The 17,114-nt window shown below is 36.3% G+C and overlaps 6 protein-coding genes across 7 annotated transcripts; 1 reads left to right on the top strand and 5 right to left on the bottom strand.

Annotated features, from left to right (window-relative positions):
• Nucleotides 1-774: 774 nt before the first annotated feature.
• On the bottom strand, nucleotides 775-1,827 carry LOC123217725 (thaumatin-like protein). Its single transcript, XM_044638834.1, has 2 exons — nucleotides 1,700-1,827; nucleotides 775-1,621 (listed from the first exon to the last, which is right to left on the bottom strand). The coding sequence occupies exons 1-2, from the start codon at nucleotides 1,761-1,763 to the stop codon at nucleotides 948-950; spliced, it is 738 nt and encodes a 245-aa protein (XP_044494769.1). The 5' UTR covers nucleotides 1,764-1,827; the 3' UTR covers nucleotides 775-947.
• Nucleotides 1,828-2,243: 416 nt separating this feature from the next.
• Nucleotides 2,244-5,725, top strand: LOC123217709. Of its 2 annotated transcripts, none has more exons than XM_044638824.1 (12): nucleotides 2,244-2,660; nucleotides 2,778-2,904; nucleotides 2,982-3,055; nucleotides 3,168-3,214; nucleotides 3,316-3,466; nucleotides 3,560-3,604; nucleotides 3,677-3,881; nucleotides 3,974-4,035; nucleotides 4,156-4,256; nucleotides 4,701-4,755; nucleotides 4,843-4,890; nucleotides 5,284-5,562. In XM_044638824.1, exons 1-12 carry the CDS (start codon nucleotides 2,438-2,440, stop codon nucleotides 5,343-5,345), a joined length of 1,200 nt encoding a protein of 399 aa, XP_044494759.1. In that variant the 5' UTR covers nucleotides 2,244-2,437; the 3' UTR covers nucleotides 5,346-5,562. The 2 variants fall into 2 exon arrangements, with proteins under 2 accessions (XP_044494759.1, XP_044494752.1); XM_044638817.1 differs by having other exon boundaries at nucleotides 2,246-2,660; nucleotides 5,300-5,725.
• On the bottom strand, nucleotides 5,687-6,500 carry LOC123217736 (light-harvesting complex-like protein OHP1, chloroplastic). Its single transcript, XM_044638859.1, has 3 exons — nucleotides 6,231-6,500; nucleotides 6,033-6,155; nucleotides 5,687-5,934 (listed from the first exon to the last, which is right to left on the bottom strand). The coding sequence occupies exons 1-3, from the start codon at nucleotides 6,453-6,455 to the stop codon at nucleotides 5,866-5,868; spliced, it is 417 nt and encodes a 138-aa protein (XP_044494794.1). The 5' UTR covers nucleotides 6,456-6,500; the 3' UTR covers nucleotides 5,687-5,865.
• A 1,009-nt stretch (nucleotides 6,501-7,509) lies between these two features.
• On the bottom strand, nucleotides 7,510-9,817 carry LOC123217747 (putative cyclin-D7-1). The gene is made up of 6 exons (XM_044638872.1): nucleotides 8,968-9,817; nucleotides 8,778-8,864; nucleotides 8,602-8,700; nucleotides 8,319-8,523; nucleotides 7,916-8,049; nucleotides 7,510-7,836 (listed from the first exon to the last, which is right to left on the bottom strand). The coding sequence occupies exons 1-6, from the start codon at nucleotides 9,220-9,222 to the stop codon at nucleotides 7,603-7,605; spliced, it is 1,014 nt and encodes a 337-aa protein (XP_044494807.1). The 5' UTR covers nucleotides 9,223-9,817; the 3' UTR covers nucleotides 7,510-7,602.
• A 1,228-nt stretch (nucleotides 9,818-11,045) lies between these two features.
• LOC123217732 (glucose-induced degradation protein 4 homolog) lies at nucleotides 11,046-14,175 on the bottom strand. Its single transcript, XM_044638847.1, has 8 exons — nucleotides 13,997-14,175; nucleotides 13,828-13,883; nucleotides 12,972-13,115; nucleotides 12,455-12,528; nucleotides 12,265-12,319; nucleotides 12,107-12,169; nucleotides 11,655-11,782; nucleotides 11,046-11,403 (listed from the first exon to the last, which is right to left on the bottom strand). Exons 1-8 carry the CDS (start codon nucleotides 14,040-14,042, stop codon nucleotides 11,325-11,327), a joined length of 645 nt encoding a protein of 214 aa, XP_044494782.1. The 5' UTR covers nucleotides 14,043-14,175; the 3' UTR covers nucleotides 11,046-11,324.
• A 678-nt stretch (nucleotides 14,176-14,853) lies between these two features.
• LOC123216025 (L-type lectin-domain containing receptor kinase IV.1-like) lies at nucleotides 14,854-17,013 on the bottom strand. The gene has a single exon (XM_044636375.1). It carries the CDS (start codon nucleotides 17,011-17,013, stop codon nucleotides 15,019-15,021), a length of 1,995 nt encoding a protein of 664 aa, XP_044492310.1. The 3' UTR covers nucleotides 14,854-15,018.
• Nucleotides 17,014-17,114: the final 101 nt, after the last annotated feature.

Here is a 17,114-nt window from a genome sequence, read left to right as displayed (position 1 = left end):
TACCATGCTCGTATGAATAGAAAATGGGGCCTGTATCCCTTTGGCTTGTTTGGCTAGAGCTTGAATTTTTTATACTGAGAAGGGTGAAACACAAAGAATCAGTGCATCTGACCAGTTTAGCATTTGCTCCTTGGGGACCACATATGGATGTCCATATCCTTGTATGTCATCTGGGGGCCATTCATATTTGTTGTTCTCTTCTAGTGGAAGCTTAAGAAACTCAGCTGTAGGATCCTTCATGTTCTGCAACACTTCTTTTGCTATTCCATGATTCACCACCTGAGAAGATCTTTCAATTGTTAAAAGATGACATGGGCAGAAGAAAATCAATTAATTGTTTCTCATACACCTAAAAGAACCCCCCCTCTTTGCAAGCAAATCCAATTTATCCAGCTCCTCTGTTTCCCCTGTAGAAAGCAGTGACAAATCGATGACAGGAATCTCGGAAGAAAGATGAGACGAATCATTGGTCTAGTCTTCTTCATTTCTTATGCATCTTTTGGGAATATTTGCAGGTTCCTTCCTCACCATTTCTCAAAAAATTATTAGTCCTATATCAGACATATAGTGATTAGTCAAGTACTTATAGCCCAGTGCATTAGTAACCTGTGAATAGTGTCTTATTAGTTAGCCAAAGGGATCTTGATATTTGCTCAATTCTGAATTCCTGTAATATTTGGAACTTTCTTCCTGTTTAATTTGGATTCTAGATAAATAATATATTTGTTTTAGAGGTAACCTGTTTGTGCATAATCGGCAAAGATACCAAAAAGAGAAAAAAACTAGTATGATCCATTTCCTTGATTCACTCTCCATCTATTACAGATAGATCTTCATAATTCTATCATCTATAAATGAAAAAGAAAAAAGAAACTGCAAAAAAGTACATATATCAATCAGTAATTACTGGAAAATTCACTGACATCCCTTATTTCCCATGTCATTGCTCATTTGGGAGGGCAGAAAGTGATGACATACCGTGAAGCCCTGCATTTATTAAGGCTGGAAGAGTCATCAAACGCATAACTATAGGCCTTTGGGCAAATAGCCTTGAACAGATGAGCAAAAAGTGTTGGCTTGCAAGTCTGTGGGTTTGCATATTCGCCTGTGCAACAAAACTCAGCTGATTGCATAGCCAAGCAGGCGCTTTTGCACCCCACTACCTTGCCTCCTACTTTTACTTCCAGTGCTGATGGGCAGCAAATGTTCACATCAACATCACACGATGCCACGCCACACCCAATTCCGCCGCCAACAGGCTTCATTGAGACAGGCAAATTGAAGCCATCGACTAAACTCACATCATAGAAATGCAAAGGTGAAGAAGATGAACCAAGAGTCATTTCAATTATAGTTGCTGGTGGAGCACCGCCAGCGCCTTGACAATGAAGCTGGCTAGCGCAGTCTCCAGTGTCACATGAGCCTTTCCCATTTCTGTCAAAGTTACAGCCTTGCCGACCCCATATCCTCCCCGACCACTTTTCTGGCACATCAAAGACTACTTCCTCGCCACTGTCAAGCTTGAAACCACCATCCTCCGGAGTGGGCTGACCTGCGCTGCCAAGTATTCCAGGCCATAACGTTTCATTGCAGTTGTTCACAAGTATCAACTGTGTCCCATCTGCAACACAAAAACAAAAACTCAGTACACCAATGACAAAAGTAAACTTTACAATCAAGAAGAAAACTGGAACAATACCAGTGAAGGAGAATGAGGCCAGTAGATGAAAGAGAAGAAGGAAGATCATTAAAGAAGTCGACATGGTTTCAAGCTTATTCTGAATTTTCAGTAGTAGTGTGTTGTGAAAGTATACAAGTTGAAGCTTTTTATAAGTGGTAAAAGGAATGTGGCAGTTGACAACTTTCGCTTTCTTGCCCTGCTCTACCACACTAGTGTCTTTGAACTACTGCTTTTACTTTTGCCGCAAAGGGGCCAATATGCCTTTCTTCCAGGCGGGGCTTCTTCAAGAAAAGCTAACGTAGATAAACATGCCATGCCACTGATCGGAAATATTCATAATATTACTTCGCTTGATTATTTAATATTTTTTTATTTTACAATTTTATAAAATATTCAATAGATTTTTCTAACAAATTCAATAGAGGGATAGAAAATGAACTTTTCAAACTTGAATGGATTAAATGTCATTTTATCAAACCTTGCATGGGATATAATATTTGGCCTCGTTATAGAATTTGATTAAGCAGATATAAAAAACTGGTAAAGAGAAAGGTCAAGACATAATTATGCTGCTTGCTTTGTTCTCTTTTGTGTATAAGAAGCGATTTCAATAGAATGGGGAACCCATGAAGCCCACTAATCTCTTCAAAAGAAACGATGTCGTTCAGAGGAACTCACCTATGCATCTCCACCTTCTAAACCCCTTCAACTCTGTTAGGGTTTTGAACGCAACGTACTGAAATAATCAAATGAGCGATGATTCGCACCGCAATTAAGCTGTCAACATCAGCGACTACCGTTTATCGAGTCAGTCGGTTGCTTCCGGGAGCCTCCTCCTATGAACCCGTTCTACTCTCTGCCGCAGCACCGCCGTTGAGATTACTCCATGATGGAACCGATATCAACCGCTCAAATTTTGATCCTGTTGTTTTTCAGATGATAAATTACGCTCTCTCTCATGCCAGGTCTCAGAAAGCAGGTTACTTTTCATTGTTTCCTATCAATGCACCCAAAAATTTCCCCATTCTTTAATCGAATTTCTTTCTTTTATTATATTCTTTTGTTGTAAATGGAGACACGTATTATGCTTATGTAGATGAATCGTACGCACAAGGTTTGCTTGTGCTTGAGCAGTGCTACTATACTCAGCCAAGTGAAGGCCGAAATGCGCAAAATTGGAGGGGAGCTGTATTACTCGCTATGTCTACTTTATTATATGAAAGGTTTTGTTTTCTTTGAATATTTAATTCGTTGTTCTGCCCTTGTATATTGCAAGTTTGTAATTTGAATTTTATTGTAGAGGGAATTTAGCAGAGGCAATAGACAAGCTACAGAAAGTTGAAACTTTAAAACAATCTTCGCTTGGAGTAAGAGGTGCAGTTCTTTCTATGGAGGAAATTAAATTTACGTTTCAATTTTGTTGTGTTTAAACTCTCTTTTAGGAAAGGGTATTGATTAGAAATTTTGTTTGGGCATTTTATTGTAGTTGCTGCTGTGGAAGCCCTTGTTGGACTCCATTTACAGTTGGAGCAGGTATGTAGTGATTGCAACAAAGAGTTAATCTAGTGTTTTTATTTATATAAATAATCTGTGTAGAATTTGAGATTTATCTGGAGATGATTCTCCTTATATAGGATGATACTTCGTCAGTGGTCGCAGACAAATTCTTAGAAGTTTTGAGAAAACAGAAACCAGAAAGTAGTGGAGGTGATTATGCAGCTGTAAACTCTCGTGCTAATGCAGTAAAAGGGCTGGTTGAGCTTGTCCATGGGGATATTGAATCAGGTACTGCTGAAGCCCTTGCCAGCTTTCAAGCTTTCTTTTCTTTGGTGGTTATTTTGATTTGTTTAATATTGAATTTGATATGTTTTGGAACAGCTGAATCATTCTTCCAAAGACTTGAAATGAATGTGGGTTGTACTGGTGAGGTTCATCCCTTTTACTAGTCGTTATGGAAATCATGGTTGTTCAATATATTGAAGTTGATATATATAGGCAGTGCTGCATTATCATGTGGAGAATACTTGCATGTCATGCGGAACTTTCCGTTGGCTAAGGAGTTTTACCAGAAAGTGATAGAAGTTTTGACTGAGAAAAAAGACTTTAGTGATACAAATGCCTTAGGATCATGTAATATGACTTTGGAAGAAGCATCCTTGGCAGCTACCTTTGGTCTAGGACAGCTTGAGGGACACATGGGGTAAGACTTTGAATTCCTGGCTAGTACCTTAAATCACTTCTTAGTTTCAATAATATCATCTTCTGATGCAAACTGTTATAACCTTAATTCAGGAACTTTGGTGATGCTGAGGAGATACTGACGAGGGCATTAACTAAAACTGAGGAACTTTTTGGTGTGTTGCCTTGGATGTGTTTTGTTAATCACTTGTGTACATATTTCTTTTAGTTGGTCTTATAGAATGTATATTGTGGATGATATACCAATTCTTCCTGTGGTTTTATTGCTCCTGTAGGCTCCCACCACCCAAAGGTTGGTGTTGTTTTGACTGCTTTGGCTCTCATGTTTCGGAATAAAGCAATGCAAGAGCGTTCAAGTGCTCTTTTGGTTCAAGAGGTGTGTACATTCACATGACCATCCTTTTTATTTCATGTCAAGAGAAATTGGTTCTAGAGGTGTCTTCCATTCACATTAATTCTTGTTATTATCCATAATAGTTCAGTTCTTTTTCCTCTGGTCAAATTGGTCTTAAACTTATAGATCAAGAATGTACCAGACTCTTAAAAAACTAACAGGGGCGAGGATGATTTGTTGTCTAGATCCTATTAGGATAAGGCCATGGATCTTGACTGTAAAAGATTTTCTTTTTTGCAAAAAATGTTTTAGCCTATTTTACTGTCTTTTCAATTTTTGGGTAACTTATGTATGCTAAATTAAACTCTGTTTGGACTTCTGACTTCCTGTCAAAGTTATTTTCTCACTTGTCACTGTTTATGTCATAGTTGTAATTTGTCTTAGCAATTATGTTATTGTAAAGTTTTAACAGTGTATCCTTTACAGGGCCTTTATAGAAGGGCACTAGAACTTCTGAAAGCTCCACCATTGGATTCTGAAGGTATAGCAAGAGTTTTGGCATTGTACTTATCACCCTATCCCCAATGCTATCCATGAATGATTCTTTTTTGCCTATTTGATTGCACAGGTTCTGAGACAAAAGTGGATAGAAGAGATATAGTGGCCCTTGCAAGAGGTATATTTGAAAACTGTGTTGCTTTTTTTCTTGTGTTCTAATACATTAATATGGAGGGATCATGACTCAGTGATGGAAGTGGTCCTAATTGGTTCTCATGAGTTGTTTTTACCTGTCATGTCACAGAAATATTAGTCTGACATTCACTTCTCATACTTATTGAATGTTACACAATTGAAAAGTGGAGCATTTTGCTGTGTCATGAAGTTGTAATTACTTTGTCATTATTGCTTCTTTTTTTACTTTTTTTTCCTTTTTTTTCTATAGATACCTTAAACATTTGATGCATGCCTTCTATGTTTTCAACTTGTATGATGCTTTGATGTTTTCAAAGGTAAATAGTTCTTAGGGGTATCATTGCACACATGCATAATGGTTTCTGCATTTATTCAGCTGGTTGGTTGTATAGGTGGATATGCAGAAGTGCTGCGTGTTCAGCAGAACAGAAAGGATGAAGGGGAGAGAATGAAAAGTTGGGCAGAAGCTACATGGAGAAACCACCGCATGTCACTGGCTGAGGCCCTGAATTTTTCAGAGCCATCAAATCAAGTGACTGTTTTAGATGCTCGAACCAGCCGGGCCATGTAATCATCTTTTTCCGGGTTCAGTTTTTGTAGATTGCAAGGCAATAGAAAATTTGCCACTAAACAAATGGAGAGCTCAATCTTCACATATTGTGGCATGAGTTCTGCGCATGGTCTCTTGCTTTATTTATGGACAAACCCAATGGCATCTCTCATTTTTGTTGTCTGTAATATTCTTGTATTAACTTGACCTCTGAAACCGTCAAACCGAATTTCATGGTGAATAATTTAGCATTGTTTTATTCTTTTAATAGCAGCAAGTGAAACAAATGTTGTAAGATCAGCCCCATCACAAGTCAATTGGGGGTAATCAACAGGGACGCTTAAGCTAATGCATTTAACAGAACTGCAATTACAATTTAAAAATGCAGATCGCTGAAGAATTTGAGCTTCAGAGAGGGAGGTTAAGACCTCTTCCAACATCTACCCCAACAACCTGAAGAATTCCTTTGTTCAAAATCTGCAAAACCAGAACATCCCATCAAGTTTTGAGGAACTAATTTACCCGATGACCAGAGATTCGAGATACATGCTCAGAACACAACGAAATAAACTCACCAATTCTACAATGAAAGTTCCAATAAGGCCAATCATACAAGCTCTAGAATTCCATATCTCAGCTGTCCTTGTAAATCCAAGAAAAGGGGCTTGAAATTTTGGCTGCACTTTCGGCAATTCCAACTGAAATTTGCACATGACTTGGTTTCAGAAGTAAATTAGAAAAATAATATTGCAATGAGCGATCAGTCGACATACCCCAGCAGGAGGCTTTGCAACAGCTCGGACCCTGAAGAAGGGTCGCTTCTTGGAAGTGGAGTCGATTCTGTTATGATTTCTGAAAAGCGAAAGTTGGTGATTTTGGCGATGACTTATTAGAGGATTTGTGGGCAGAAGCGATGAAGTGGCCATGGCTGTCGTTTCACAAACCATTACTACGGCTTCGTTTAATTGCCACCTTATCTCTACTTCACTTCTGGGCATCCACTTGGAAAAGTTTGTGGATGTCCTTTCCCTGCAGGATGGCCTTGGCTTTGTCCTTGTAGATACATTTTAGGCACCAATAATGTGTTGCCACGATACTGGAAATTTATGGGTTTAAAGATGGTCGGCTGCCATTTCTGCTCGCTAATGGACTTGGAAAAGTTAGCATGCATAGAGCTTGATTCATAAATTTAATAATAAATTGGGTATTTATAATTGATTTTAAAATTTTATTATTAAGATAGTACGAAAAGGCGGTTTAGAATTAAGTTAATCGATACAAGATCTAATTTGAGCTCAATTCAGATCTATAATTACTAACTTGCTTTATTCAATTAGTAAATGGTATCGATGGAAAAGAAGAATTATCAATAATGTGAGCATTTAGTATAATTATGTTGATGAGACAAGCTTTGGTGCAACAACAATAGCAAGATAAACTCCAAGATAATGACAACAACGAGGTATCAATTAGAAGTCAAATTGGAGCTAAAATTTTTTCAGTTTGAACTCAACTCAGTTGAATTGAGCAACTATCTGAGTCTCGGATTGTATCCACCCTGGTTGTTGATTCATCATTATTTCTTGTCAAGCTATAGACCATGTATGCTTGCAGGTTAATTTATTCAAAAAGAAAATTAGCATTGTGATAAATCATCTTTATCCAAATCATATGATATGTAATTTCCATTGGAAAATTAAACATGTATACACATATTTTAAGTATATCTCATGAAAATGTGAGCATCAAAGTCTTTTAATTTCCTTTTCATGAAATAAGATTACATAAAGGCAGAAACCTCAATGTAAAGAAAAAGAAACTTACTGTGTTTTCCCAAAGTGCATTCATAAATTAGATTAGAATAACATTATATATACCCAATTTTGATTGTTTTTTATTTATAACATAAATTTTATATGAATTAAATCGTTATATTGGAATTGAAATAATTATATTAAACAAAATAAATTATATATTTAATAATCAGTTTTATAATTATTAATCTAAATAAATTAAGATAATAATGTATCAAGATAACATGTTGCATTAATTTATGTTAATTTCTTTATTGATTAGATTAATGAGTAGAGTCTGATTTTCATTGTCAGTTGATAGAAAGGAAATGATGCTCTTTGAACAGCCCTCCTACTTTTCTGACTGCCTCTTCCTCTTTTTACTTGATTCAATAATCTTGATGTTGGAGCCAGGCAGTTTGAAGATAGACAAATCAACTTGGGAATCATAAATGTCAACCCTCTCCTTCACCAAAACTGTCACAGGACTCGAAGGCCACGTCTCAAGTTTCCCACTGACTAATATATCGGATAATGGCTCCACCACCCGTGATTTCATCATCATATGACACTTCTGAAGATCATCCTAGTAAATTGAAAATCTTATTATCAGTTCAACATCTTACTTCTATGTACTTAGAAAAGCTGGGTTTAAACATTTGTACCTTTGTAAAATGGTTAGAGAGACTTGTTGTAGCAGCAGCAAGGTGTGAACAAGATGACGGCATTAGCTCATTGAGACAGCACTGTAGAGCGGATATGGCAATAAGACTTGGCCGATATTCCAACAGTTTGAAATCTGCATCCATTGGCAGCCCAGTTATACATTCAAGGTTCCTTCAAAGAGCAACATGACTATAAAAGTTGATCAATCAAATTTATTTGCGAAGGGCATTGGCAGCCAAGTCTAATTGGCAAATCCAAGCTCGGAAAATTTCCATATATAGCCAAGGATGCCTGGTCTCTGAAGAATGCAGTAAAGAGTCAAAGGTGTGTGTATATATATATACACACACATGTATGATCATGTCTGCCTGATACAAGAGAGAGAGAGCTCGGGGTGTGTACCTAATAAAGCTCCGAAAAGAAGCTGAGTGAATCGGGTGGTTAATTGATTCTGAAGGTGAGATTCGAGAGACTCAATCTTGGATAGCAGCAGTTCCAGATAAGAGTAAGGGGTTACACAGCCAAGGTGCCATCCCAAATTCTTTAATAGGGTCAATTCCATCCGCCTTATTGTGCTTGATTCAAACCAATGTTCAAGGTCCTCCAACTAATGAACCAGTTAATCCAAATATACAGTAACAATAAAACAGTCGATAATAATTATAACAACAGTAAAACTGCTCACCTGAATCTCTTGCAATAAAGGAGGAGAGGTCTCAGAAAACTTGGATGCAACTGATAAACAAGCCACAGACAGCAATTCAATCATCCAATATTTCCATCCCTGAAATAGACGAGATGAGCAAATTCTGAGATGAGATGGATAAAAAGCTTGTAACCAATGGTTCGATTGTTAATTACATGGCACTGGTTCAAGGATATGAATCTATCAAGGTGATTTACAGCGTTGAAAACAGTGTCAAAGCGGAGATTCAACCGACTGCGGGACTGAAGACAATAACAAACAAACAAACACAGAAGAAGTTAATTATTGTTATTCTTTCAGGATGAACAACACTGGTACTAACAATCTTCATTTATAAACTCTGACCTTGAAAAGCCATTGAATTGCTTTGTGCCTAAACTCCATCAAATTACTAGAGTGGAGATACTCTAAATATCCAGGTTCAGGCGTGTAACTCAACTCCTTCTCAAAGCAAATAACACCAGCCTGTTCACAGTCTTCCTTACTAATGTGAAACAAATCTCCAGGACATTTCTCTAAAATGCATTGTGTGGGTTCATGACAAGTTTCAGCAGCAGGATTCGAAAGCCACAGCTCATCACAAAGCAAACTTATCTCCATACTTCACCCGTGGCTACCAAAAAAACCCTTAACCAATACACTAATATATATGTATCTATTGAACAATAAAAGACTCTGACAGGAAGCCCTTTTGACTGTAGTTTAGAGATACTAGATATAAGTACCTCAATGTAAGAACGCGGCTGTACTTGTCAAAAATAGAAAGCAAGGAGGAGTAATAAGAGATGATGGGGTGGTTGGTTAGGAGATATAAAAAGAAGGAGACGACCCTCATGAAAAGGGGTAAATGCTGCATGGATAAACACAGTAACCAATTGCGTGAGCGCATGCTGTACATAAATGTGCAGCTGGTAATGTTTCAACCGTCACCTTGTTACGTGTTTACAGAGAGGAGAGGAAGTTTTGGAGATGGCTGGTGGTGGGGATTGGGAGTGGGATCACGTAAGGGGAAGTTCGGAGTCATGATAGTGAGTGCGGAGTAACTGCTGTTTCAACTGATCGAGGAGTCGCATTCAATTAGGAAAAACATATGCTTTTACTGTGCACGGGAAACTCCTTCACCACTCTCTCTAATGAACTCTCTTTTTTTCACCACCGATTCATCTTGGCTTCCCACGTTTTCTAGTTTTTCCAAGAAAATTAATTATTATTATAATATATTCTCCATATTCATTTTGGTGATTAAAATTGCTATGTTGTGAATGATGATGACCAATGTTATGAACATCCGATTTTGAATATTCAATTGAATATTAAAATAATGTTTAAAATTATTTAACCATACGATAGTATATGATTTAGATATTTGATTGAATATTTAAATTAAATGTATATAATAATTTATTAGATTATGTAATGATTTGAAAATAATTTCATTGAATTTATTTATAAGTACCGTATTTTCTGAGTTGTGAAAATACAACTGATCAATTATTTCTTGTGACTAATTTCCATAGAATTATTAACATTTTCCCATCCACGGTTTATTTAAAAACATTTTTTCATATAATTGAATGAATGTATAGATCAAACGTGAATTTCGATAGAGATGTAGAATGTAAAATTACTATATTACTTTGATATAAATGACATTTATTATTAATTAGTTAGTTTCTTATTTTACCACTGAATAATTTGAGAACAAAAGTGGAGATGAAAATGTTCGATAAAGCAAAGGGTTTTGGGGTAATCAGTATGACAATGACAGTATCCCTCCCAAAACAAGGGGTCACCCAAAAGAGGCTAAGGCGAGCCGTGTCCCACCATCCCCATCAAGATATGGGTCATTTTTCCGTGAGAATTGTTCATTCAGGCATATTAGCCGAATCCTTATATGATCATATTGAGCAAAGACGGAGGCAAAGGAAAAGAAATAGCTTGCTTGGGAGCCTGACTTTTTTAGAAGGACATGCTAGGGAACTTGAACTTAGAAGTGCTATTCAACCATGTCGCGGTGTTGTGTTGCATTACGACAGCTCTAGCTTGTCTGTGCGACAAGCTCTGGTCCCTTTTTTTGGGTTGTATTGTTTATGAAAAGCTCCAAGACTGAATTAATGGCCGTGTTAACTGATTATGATGTACAGAAGGAAGAATTATATTAGAGTGGCATGAAAAGTTTTGTAATCCTCTTACCTAATTATGCATATATCTGCTAAATTATATGAGATGAATCCTGATATTTTAAAAGGTAAGACCTAGATAACAGTCGACCAAAACTTCACTGTGATTTGCAGTTACAAAAGAAAATCAGAATGATCCTTAATTGAATTGATTACAAAAGATGAGAGGGAAATAACCTGTTTGCATTTTCCAGATAGTGTAGCAAACTGCTAGCAAAGATTCATCATCATGCTGCAAACTGCTTTGGCCTGCAATTCTGAACTGATTCTTGATTTTAAAACCGTAACGAAATTGAAACAGGGATACCAGAAAGTATAGGCACTAATACATAACATCATATAATCAAATATATTCACATTTAATCAATTTTTCTGAGTTATCAGGATGCATATTCGTTTGAGTGCTTGAGCTCTTGCAAATCCTCCCTCAGAACTTTTGAACATGTAAATTGAGGAACTCACATAGTTTCAGTAGTGGAATCAGTGCTGCTATCAGATTCACTCGACAAATTTTTTTTTTTTTTATTGTAACTCATATGATGAGAAACTGAAACCTGATCTTCCCTCATTGGTACATTTCAGCTCAAGCTTCTGAAAGGGGCTGCAAGTCAATTTAACAGAATTTAATCAGTCACTTTGATACATGAGAAAAAAATAAAGCAGGAGGGGTGAAAGGGGTTATAAAGATGACAGTGTAAAATACAATGAGAGCCCGATTCATAATCCAGTTTATGGAGATATCCTAGTTTTCCATAAAACAAAAGAAAAGCATCCATCATATTCATAGATAAGACACATACTCTATTAAAAGCACTCAATCAAAACTTAAGATCAGATGCAGCAAAGAAGTACCTGCTATTGGGATCATAATAGAAGCCATTGATGGAGCCATCACTACACGAGAAGCAAACATAGTAGAAGCCAGCTATAGTTAGCCCACAGTCTGTTCCAACATTCACAAAATATTGCTCTTTCCATCTCTGCAATGGGAAATTAAAAAAAGGCAAATTAAATTATATTTTATACCTCAATGTCTTCTTTCAATTAATTAAGGATTAATGCTAAATTTATTGCGTTTCAAAAAGAATTCTTTACTGAATAGTGAGAGAGCTCAGATGGCCGATGCCAAATCAGCTTGTCTGACATCTTTAATTTCAGCATATAATGTATAACAAAAACATAATCTACTCATAATTTTGAGGGTAGAAAGCATGCCAAAATATCAAAAACTTCCATATACTGTGCAATCAAAAGGTTAATGAAACCGTTAGCAAAATTAAAATGATAGTCTCAAACAACTTTACCATAAATATGTAAGGATAGTTACTGAGGTCCAAGGATTTGCCACCATCAACCTTCACTTGATTCTGAAGAGATTGAGTTGATCAGATGAGCCTAAATTATGCATATGTGGAAGAAATTGTAGTAACTTACAAATGTATGAAAATACATAAATGCTTACAAGAAGGGGTGAAAAAGAAGTAAACTTTGTCCAATGCCTTATATCATCCTCCGGCCTAAAAAAGGGTTTCTTGAAACAATTAAAACCACTTACTGATTCAAGAAGTCAATTGTTCACCCGAAATGTAAAGAAAACAGCTTTTAACTTTTAATTAAAAAGGGAAAAAGAAAGAAAGAAAGAAAGAGCATACGATGCTTCCCATTTGCCAGTGTAGAAAGTATAGTTTTTGGTATCAACAATCTCTCCTTCCCAGAAGGTTACTACCTGAAATATATCATTACCGACTACTAAATGATTGATGAGTTTACAAAGAGATTCTGAATGTTTGACTAAACGTAAAGTCACTACTAGGGTAAAGGGATACATGAGTGCATGTGTGTGTGTGTGTGTGCAAACATGCACAAAGAAAACCACAGTATCTCAGTGCTGTAATAACTACAGTACCTCCAAATATGGGAACCAAAGACTGAAGTTATATTAAAAAATGGAATAAAACTTCTATGAGTCACATTGATATATATAATGTAAGGAGGGGCCAGAAACAGAGAGCAAAAATTAAAAACTTAGGTGGATGAAACCCATCAATAAGAAGAATAAGAATGGTTGTCAAACAAAAATCAATTAAATCTGGGTGGCAGTGTTTAACTGAAGATAGTTTCTTAATTATTTGTTAGTATCAAAGCCCTATATCTTAAAATAACACTTACTGGTGTGTCAGCCATGGGTACATTCAGAGCTTCCATGGTGCCACAAAGATATCCATGTTCAAGGTCACATCCTTGTATCCGGACATTAACTCTCCAAGCTTCCTCCTTTTGAAGATTTGAGACATTCTGAGTACCAGAAAATGCCTGCAATAATATATAATACACTAAATCCTTTCAACCAAAGCAATTAGGTATGTCACCCCTCAATATATGAATCATTCATTTCTAGAGTACAGGAAATAACTTTTATCTATATGAGTTCATGGCTTTCCATGTATTCATCAACCAGGGCACACCCCTTTCTTTGAAAACAAAACCCACATATATTTTAAAAACCAAAAGAAGGAATGAATCATCTAAAGATTCTAAACCACTTGCTGCACCTAAAATGAGAGTTCCACAAAAAACTGACATGCCAAAAGCTTTATACATAAAGCACGGGAAAAATAAAGATATTCTGCAGCTTCACTACAGAAAAAAAAAAGAGTAAAAACTGACTTCATCATTAAGTAACACCCATATTGCCATTTGACTTCTTCGATATCAATCTCCCGTCTGAATTCATTTACAGAACTCCAATCATTTTGCAATACCATAATTATCAAAATATTAATTAATTTGTTCAGCCAATAAATCATCCACATAATTTCGATCATGTTCAATTCCAGTTAAAAACTAATTAATGAAGCAGGGATGAGTCGGATATTATTAACAAGTAAACCTTAAATTGATAATTCTTGACAAATAATAAATCAAACAAAAAATTCAACCATGTGCCTGTTAATCAATCAAACTTCAAAAAAACAAAAAAACTTAACGATACGAATTAAAATAAAAAAAGACAGAACGATTTCACCTGTCCAACACTCAAAAGTGAGCAGGCTGGGGGTGAAGTGTTTCCAGAATTTGCACCTTCAGAAAAATTCACACATAATTAAAAAAAATTAAATAAATTTCCCAACTGAGACGACTCGCTTTAACTCAGATAATTAGAAAGCAATAGTAATTTCAGTAGAAGAGAATACCTGAAACTTGAGAAGGTGCAGAGTTGTCTACCACTCTCACAGGCATTTCTTGATTGATTGATCAGAATGTTCTTGAAATTGCGGAATAGGTTTGGAACTTCGGGTTTGTAAGTGAAAAGCTCCGACAGATAAACCGGTTTACCCGATCGTACAAGATGCCTGTTTTGTAAGCATTTTTAGTGGGCTGGTTAAGACCAAGGGAGGTCCACAATGAGATTTTTTGAAATATAAAACGACACTGTTTTATAAAGTTGAATTCTCATGAACGTTTCATATGAAAAATTTCTATTCCGACCCTTTATATTTTCCAATTTACATCAAACCCCGTTATAATATAATAAACCACTAGCATTGTGTTAACTAATAATAAATATTAATTTCCACTCTAATAATAATATATTAAGAAATTTTAAAATATCAATAGTTATTAATATTTAATGGTACATAATAATATATTATACAATATAATAGGATATATATATAGGAAACGATACATATCTTAAAATATAATAAAAATTATATATAAAATAAGAGGATTATATACAATAATATATATATATATATATTATACTACAATATTTATTATTGATATATATAGATCCACATTTTTCTTTTAGAGAAATAATGTTGTGGTAAATGTGTAATTGAGAAGATTTAGAATTTTAAAAGAGTTTGTAATATCTTTTAAAATAATAATATAATAATTAAAAAATTTTATTATTATTTTAAAAAAATATATATTATATGATATGATATGACATATAATGTAGAGCATTAAAATTTTGATATATAATTTGATTACAATTTGATTACCATGTTATAGATAAAATAATAATTAATTATATGATTATATATTATTATTAGTATACAAATTAGGATTAATAATGTATATTATCTCTAGAAACCTAGAAATTTAATAAGGAGATTGCATGTTACAATATTTTTATTTATGTTACACCAGCACCCATGCATCTTTGAACATAACGTGATATTCAGAATAATACTGGTACAAGACTCCGAAGTCATCTGCCACCTGAAAGTATTGAAGCTGTCACAGAAGTGGATGCAGATGGATACGAGATTCCGCAGTCATCAAAACCTGCCGAATGTGCAAAGGCTAGGCCACTGCCTGAAATTTCTAGAGCTGATAACTCTGGCAATGGAGCATCTTTCTCCAAGTACTGCACGACTTGTCGCATGCTTGGCCGAGCCGCTGCCACTGACTGAGAGCACATCAACCCAAGTTTCAACACTAACTCAACCTCCTCAGCATCATAATCTGTTGCCAATTTCCAATCCATTGCCTCAGTAAGTTCATTTCTTCTCCATAAACCAAATACCCATTCAATCAAAACCACAGTCTCCTCTGTTGGCGAATGTGGCTCTATTGGCCTTCTGCCACAGACAACTTCAAGCAAAAAGGCACCAAAAGCAAACACATCAGTGCTTTTTGTGGCCTTCCCCGTTCGAGTGTGCTCCGGGGCGAGATAGCCGGGGGTGCCAACCACATGCGTTGTTTGTGGTTTAGTTCCGTGGTCATATAATCTTGCAAGCCCAAAATCTCCCAATCTTCCATTCATTTCACTATCAAGTAACACATTACTAGCCTTGAGGTCTCTGTGAATTACAACTTTTTCCCATTCTTCGTGTAGATAAAACAGGCCCAAGGCTACGCCTTTGATTATTCGAAATCTTTGTTTCCAATTCAGAGTGACCTTTGGCTGGTCATATAGGTACTTGTTGAGGCTTCCATTAGGCATGTAGTCATACACCAAAAGCAGCTCTCCTTTACGCCGGCAATAACCCAAGAGTTGTACTAAATTCCGGTGACGGAGATGACCAAGACTGACAATTTCAGCAACAAATTCTCTCATCCCTTGTCTTGATTCATGAGAGACTCTCTTCACTGCTATCTCCAACTTAGATTTTGGTAGTACACCTTTGTACACTCTACCAAATCCACCACTGCCTAATAGCTCTGTTTCTTTAAATCCTTTGGTGGCAAAATAAAGATCTTTGTATTTGAATCTCTGAGGCCCATATTCAAGCTCCCAATCTTCAAGCACTTCAGCGAACTTTCTTTTCCGTCTTATCACATAACCCACGCCTGAGACTGCAGCTAGAGTCAAGCTTACAAGAATTACCGGGAGCCCAATTGTCAAAAGCTTTGATTTCGGTTTGGGGCCGATTCGGGGAAGCTTAGGAAGCAGAGAGAGTGCAAGTTCCTCTGCTTGGCCATTCATTTTAAAACTCCAACCCAAAACATAATGAGATGATAACAAGGAACCAGTGGACGATGAGAAGCCAACGAACATGTTTTCTTCAAAAATTAATGAAAGATCCCTTGACAAAGACACAAGTGGATTACTGGGCTTACCAGAGTCGAATGGAGCTAAAGTAACATTAATTTGCTTCTTCTCACCATTATATTCCACCCAAGCTTGAATTCTTTGACGATCAGTGAGCGTCAGGTTCTTAAAGTCACCGGTTTGATCATCATAATAACCAGCCGGAGATGAAATTTCAGACTTCAATCCATTAACATCAATCCCTACATGGTTATCATTGATATCATTAAAATCTTCATTCTGCACAGTGTCAAATTCTATGGCAAAAACATGATTGCTGGCATTTCCATTATTACTTGCGTTGAAAAGGCCGAGGTATCGGCTGCTAAGACCGAAGGGGAGCCCCAGTGTTGGTGCAATCACGAAAGCCATACCCTGGCCATTAAGAATCTCAACCTGAGACTGGATACCCAAAACAAAAGTTGTAGAAAAAGAGGAAGCCGTGCCATTTGTTGAGGTCTTGAAGGAAATTGGATCAGGGTAAAAAGCTTGACCCTTGATTCTTTCGGTTTCATTGGTAAGCTGTAAAAGCCCATCGCCGGTGAACTTGGCACTACCATGGAGGCTGAGATTAGCCGATCTGAATCCACTGTAGATAAAACTAAGAGTTTCATCTGCGCCTGTTAAGCTGACTAAGGAAGAAACCAGTATTGCAAGTTTAAAAAACATGGCTAGGCAAAACAATTCCTTAAAAGAAAGCTCATATTGTAAATATATATAAAATGAAAAGCTCATGGATCTCTTAACCATCAACCAGACACATTGGGGTG

The sequence above is a fragment of the Mangifera indica genome, chromosome 1, assembly GCF_011075055.1.
Source record: "Mangifera indica cultivar Alphonso chromosome 1, CATAS_Mindica_2.1, whole genome shotgun sequence".
NCBI lineage: Eukaryota > Viridiplantae > Streptophyta > Magnoliopsida > Sapindales > Anacardiaceae > Mangifera > Mangifera indica.
Note: the sequence above shows the minus strand (reverse complement) of the source record. Positions and strands in the feature narration are given on the sequence as shown.

Coding starts and splice junctions, on each gene's coding strand:
- LOC123217747 (XM_044638872.1), bottom strand. CDS start 9,222: ATGGAGATAAGTTTGCTTTGTGATGAGCTGTGGCTTTCGAATCCTGCT. Junction 8,524..8,601: donor CTTTATTGCAAGAGATTCAG/GTGAGCAGTTTT, acceptor CTGGTTCATTAG/TTGGAGGACCTTGAACATTG. Junction 8,050..8,318: donor TCTTTTCGGAGCTTTATTAG/GTACACACCCCG, acceptor CAATGGATGCAG/ATTTCAAACTGTTGGAATAT.
- LOC123217709 (XM_044638817.1), top strand. CDS start 2,438: ATGATTCGCACCGCAATTAAGCTGTCAACATCAGCGACTACCGTTTAT. Junction 3,467..3,559: donor CCATGGGGATATTGAATCAG/GTACTGCTGAAG, acceptor GTTTTGGAACAG/CTGAATCATTCTTCCAAAGA. Junction 4,891..5,299: donor TATAGTGGCCCTTGCAAGAG/GTATATTTGAAA, acceptor TTGGTTGTATAG/GTGGATATGCAGAAGTGCTG.
- LOC123216025 (XM_044636375.1), bottom strand. CDS start 17,013: ATGTTTTTTAAACTTGCAATACTGGTTTCTTCCTTAGTCAGCTTAACA.
- LOC123217736 (XM_044638859.1), bottom strand. CDS start 6,455: ATGCCCAGAAGTGAAGTAGAGATAAGGTGGCAATTAAACGAAGCCGTA. Junction 6,156..6,230: donor TTGCAAAGCCTCCTGCTGGG/GTATGTCGACTG, acceptor TGCAAATTTCAG/TTGGAATTGCCGAAAGTGCA. Junction 5,935..6,032: donor GAACTTTCATTGTAGAATTG/GTGAGTTTATTT, acceptor CTGGTTTTGCAG/ATTTTGAACAAAGGAATTCT.
- LOC123217725 (XM_044638834.1), bottom strand. CDS start 1,763: ATGTCGACTTCTTTAATGATCTTCCTTCTTCTCTTTCATCTACTGGCC. Junction 1,622..1,699: donor GGCCTCATTCTCCTTCACTG/GTATTGTTCCAG, acceptor TTTGTGTTGCAG/ATGGGACACAGTTGATACTT.
- LOC123217732 (XM_044638847.1), bottom strand. CDS start 14,042: ATGCCTGTGAGAGTGGTAGACAACTCTGCACCTTCTCAAGTTTCAG. Junction 13,884..13,996: donor TGCACCTTCTCAAGTTTCAG/GTATTCTCTTCT, acceptor ATTTTTCTGAAG/GTGCAAATTCTGGAAACACT. Junction 11,783..12,106: donor ACTATCCTTACATATTTATG/GTAAAGTTGTTT, acceptor TTCCCATTGCAG/AGATGGAAAGAGCAATATTT.